Source organism: Arvicola amphibius, chromosome 7 (assembly GCF_903992535.2).
Source record: "Arvicola amphibius chromosome 7, mArvAmp1.2, whole genome shotgun sequence".
Classification (NCBI taxonomy): domain Eukaryota; kingdom Metazoa; phylum Chordata; class Mammalia; order Rodentia; family Cricetidae; genus Arvicola; species Arvicola amphibius.
In genome coordinates, this window is record NC_052053.1 from 64,709,811 (window position 1) to 64,714,898 (window position 5,088).

The 5,088-nt window shown below is 39.1% G+C and overlaps 1 gene segment (V, D, J or C); it reads left to right on the top strand.

Annotated features, from left to right (window-relative positions):
- The first annotated feature begins 2,416 nt into the window (after positions 1-2,416).
- On the top strand, positions 2,417-2,871 carry LOC119819806. The segment is given in 2 exon segments: positions 2,417-2,462; positions 2,543-2,871. Coding segments are annotated over 2 exon segments (375 nt in total).
- The last annotated feature ends 2,217 nt before the right edge of the window (positions 2,872-5,088 follow it).

Below are 5,088 nucleotides of genomic sequence, written 5' to 3' on the forward strand. Positions count from 1 at the left end.
AACACAGCTAAACATTTCATTTATCTCTCTCTCACATAATTTAGCACTTTACACAGTTCTTAGGCACAGCTCCTATATGTAGTAGCAATTCTTTCACACAGCTCTCTCACACATTTGTTCACACACACACACACACACACACACACACACACACTTCTACATTATTCACATTCTCTTCATTCACTCAGCATCACTCATTCACTCTCACACTTCTTCCATGCTTCCTCTCACTCAGCACACACTCCCTTCACTCACATTCTGCAGCAGCTCTCACATAGCTCCACCCAATCATCTCTGTCTGTCTCCATGCTGCCACTGCTGCTCCTCAATACTGCTATCTCATAGCCTAAACTCTAGACAATATTGTCAGATTTGCACTTAGATTGTCCTGCCTGGAGAGTGTTCTGTGACTGGAACCTAGCAGGATCTTCATCATTGAGACCAAGGAGACGGCATCCAGTAGCTGATGAGAGCAGATTCATAGTCCTATTAGGTGGAATTCATGGAGTACTACTAAGGAGTGGGAGAAAGGATTGTAAAAACCAGAGACCCGCCGGGCGGTGGTGGTGCACGCCTTTAATCCCAGCACTCGGGAGGCAGAGGCAGGCAGATCTCTGAGTTCGAGGCCAGCCTGGTCTACAAGAGCTAGCTCCAGGACAGGCTCTAGAAACTCAGGGAAACCCTGTCTCGAAAAACCAAAAGAATAAAAAATAAATAAATAAAAATAAAAAAACCAGAGACCCCACACACATCATGAGATCACTGTCCACATAATCAACTAATGATGACTCATTGGGGTTCATGGAAATCAGGGATCTGGTAGGACTGCCTTAGGTCTTCAGCATACCTGTTATGGCTGAATATCTTGGCATGCTTTTGGGATTACTAACACTGGAAATGGGGTCTGTCTGATTCTTTGCCCTACTTGTGGGATACTTTTCTTTCTACTGGGTTGATTCATCCAGGCTGATGATATGGTACTTGCCTGGTCCTATTGTAGCGTCCTATGCCATGTTTTATGGATGTTTATGGAATGTCTACAATTTTCTGGTTGGAGACAGAGTAGGATGCATCTGGGGGAGACAGAAGTATGGGTGAGAGAGAGAAGAGTAAGAAGAAACTTTGATTGGGATGTACTTTATGAGAAAACAATACAAATTTGAAGAAATATTGCAACATGATAGGCAGGGTTTCTTCATTGACCAAGCCCAAAGCTTTGACTCTATCGGTATTGGATGACTGTTTAGAAAAGTATAATCACTTTTGGGAAGGACTCTAGAGGCTCCTTCACCACCTTCTTTATTATGAAATGACACACCTATGTGTATATAGATAGCACAGTTTGTACTTACTCTGCTATTATGAAACAAAACAGAGACTTTTTGGAAGGTCCCAAAAAATTCACAGGCACTTAGTTGGGTATATATATGACCACAATATAATTCATACATAAAGGAAAATTTTATAGCATAAAAACAATTATATGGAAAGTGAAAATAACAATTTTATATATGTTTAGAATTTTCAGAACTGTACATTTTACAACTGTGCATATTTACCCATAACACCTATACTTTTTTCTAGATATTCCTATTTTTGCTATACTCTGCTAGACAGTTTCATTTTTAAGTTTTAGATATTTGCACAAATAGTTCTGTGTACTTATTCAATATAAGAAAACTACTTAGAGTTTCATATATTATCTCTTTTTCAGAGATAACTTTAACTAAAATAGTTATCTCCAGTTACATTGATTTTCCTAAAGGTAATATAAGTTCCTTATTCTTTCAGATGACCTATTACTGTTGTGTCACACAAACAGCCATGTTTTCTTGGTGCAATCATCTCCTGACAGACATGAAGTTTATTTCCATAAGTTATGGTAGATAATGCTGCATTAAACATAAATATGCAAATATTTCCGAGGTATGTTTCTTTAGGTCATTTCAGGGAGTTTTTCTATGAAACCTTCGACTATGGCTAATACTAATCATGTGATATGAGGCTGTAGTTTTTCAAAATTTAGCAAGTTTGAAATTTCCAGTCACCACCATGATCATCACAACCTCCATCTGTAAATCAAAATGACAACCTTGTCACAAAGTGGAGCAACTCCCTCAGGCCAGAAATATATTGACAGCTTAGGACCTTATTGTTACACCCACAACATCTGCAGAGCTGAGGAAATGATATGATATGCATTTCCTCAGACTAGATTAGGACTTGAATTTCACCAACCTCTTGCTTGACTCAGGTGTCCTCCCTCACCTTCTCAAACTGGACTAGGTGCTAATCCCCTATTCTTGAATATGCAAATTGCCTGAGTCTATTATAGTAAATACAGGAATGTCCACACCCGACAACAACATATGATCAGTGTCTTCTCCATAGTCACTGAGTACACAAGGCCCACACCATGTGCTGGAGTTGTATAATTCTCTTCCTTGTGTCAGCAACAACAGGTAAGGGATTTCTAATTCCAAACCTGAGGAGAAGACAAGGATTGAGGTGAGTCTCTGACAATCTGTCTATTTCTTCATAGGTGTCCACTCCCAGGTACAACTACATCAGTCAGGGCCTGAACTGGGGAGACCTGCAACCTCAGTGAAATTGTCATGCAAGGCTTCAGGCTATGCATTCTCTAACTACCATATGCACTGGGTGAAGCAGAGGCCTGGACAGGGCCTGGAGTGGATTGGAAGGATTTATCCTAATAGTGATGGTACTAGCTACAATGAGAAGTTCCAGGGCAAGGCCACACTGACTACAGACATATCCTCTAGCAAAGCCTACATGGAGCTCAGCAGCCTGACAGCAGAAGACTCTGCAGTCTATTTCTGTGTAAGACACAGTGTTGCAACCACATCCTGAGTGTGTCAGAAACCCTGGATGAGCAGGAAGCAGCCCTGGGTCTAACATGTCAGAGAAGATGAGCCTTAACACATTCACAAAAACAATCATTCTGAATGCTGTTTTTTCTCTCACTTTTTTGTAAAAACTTTTCAAAATTATTTCTGTGAATGAAGGGATGCTGATTCAGGATGACTAGTGTACACCATACCTTCACAATCTCTTCTCCAATGACCTTATTCATTGAAATGTTTCTTCATTAGTAAAATAATAAAAAGTGAAAACTGTGATTATGAAGCATAATAATAAAGTATCCATATCTGGATTTTAAGAGAATTGGACACTTTGAAGGTAGTTTTTAAAAAAAACTGAAATATGATTTTTTTCTTTCTCATTTTTTTATTAAAAATTTCCATCTCCTCCTCTCCTCCTCCCCCTTCCCTCCCCTCCCTTCCACCCATACCCCCACTCCCTCTCTCTCCAAGCCAAAGAGCCATCAGGGTGCCCTTCACTAAGTCCAGTTGGAATGGGACTGATGAAACAGGGGACCAAACTGGACTCTCTGAATGTGGCTGAAGGTGGAGGAGGACTGAGAAACCAAGGACAACGGCGATGAGCTTGAACTCTACAGCATGGACGGGCTCACTGTGAGCCTTGTCAGTTTGGTTGCTCACCTTCCTGGACTTAGGGGGAGTTGGGAGGACCTGAAATATGATTTTTAACAGTCCAAATGATAATTGCTGGGAAAACAAAATTCCTTCGGAATCTTAAATGTTACATGACTTCAGGTTTATAGTTAACTCTGGCTATGTGTTCCTGCAGAAGATCCAGTCTCTTAGAATGTTAGATATGTGTCCAAATGCACTGCATATGAATATAATTCCTGTAAGTTGGTCAAGTATGATTAAATATCATTTCACAAAAATCATTAAACAAATCAATGTATGTATATGTTAATTCAGGTAGGTTCTGAGATTATACATTATCCCCTGGGCCCATATTTACTTCCTTTCCAGTCTCTTAAACCTGCCCCGTAGTCTCAAAATTTATAGAATATAGAACTATACTGATACATTATTACGTCTCACAGGCCACTGGATGTCAACCTCGTGGTCACCTTTGTTTTACAGTGTGTTTCAATTTTTGAATGGTTGAATACTTGTGAACACAATCAGTCTATTGTGTTTTCTAGAAACTCACTTCATAGCCAGAATTCACTGCTACAGCTATATCCAACAACACCAAAGAAAAGAGTGGGTTTCATGAAGATTGGAAAGTTAACTGAGGTGCAGCTTGGTATTCATTCTTGAAACATCTAGTCAATATTAACTTAGATAATGAAGGAAGAAGAGACAGCTGTATTTTGTACACAGACTGAGCCTGTCAGAAATTTTCTGGTAAAGGGAGGAATTTATATCCACATATAAAGCAGAATTATTCCAACTATGATATAAATGTGTCTGTACTTGACCCCAATCATATTCTACGTCATTATATGGAAGGGCAGTCACACAAATCCATTTAATGGTAGAATGACACTGAACACTAAGTCTAAGGTTAATTTTGTTCAACTGACTTCCTGAAAAAAAAAACAGCTTCCTTCAAAGCACTGGTATGATCCTCAAGGCCCCTGTGTTCTACATTTTTAACAATTTTTGGATAACATATTTTGAGAAACAATAAACATGCTCTGTAGTATATACAACAGTTCTTATAGTAGTAATGAGTATAGTAATGCCCAAATAAAGCAACATTAAGTACTTAAGCCTACTAAGAACATTAGTAATTTTTTATAGCACATATTAGACAGGCTCATCAGTCATATGCCCCAAGTTAGGAAATTAATTGTGTTGACTTTTATAATAACTGAAAGACAGGTACAATGTAATCCCTACTTCATGCTAAAAATGGGGCATTGTAGGGCAAAGCTACAATATTGGCCAATTCCAGTAAGTGCAGGATATTTCTCTCATTGTTCATTGTTCATTCTCTGTAGGACCATCTGGGACTAGGAATGTGTTGTCTGTGAGGCTGGACCAGGATATAGATTCTGAGGAACCTGATAAAATTGATGCTGGATTTGTTGAAGGTGTCTGTGGTTGATCTGAAAGCTGTTGGAACAGAGAGGCTATAGACAGAAATAAAACTAAGTTGTTCAGAAAAAAATGGTCATGTAGATGAGAAAGCAAATTTTCAAAAGAAAGAGAGGGAGAGAGAGAGGGAGAGGGAGAGAGAGAG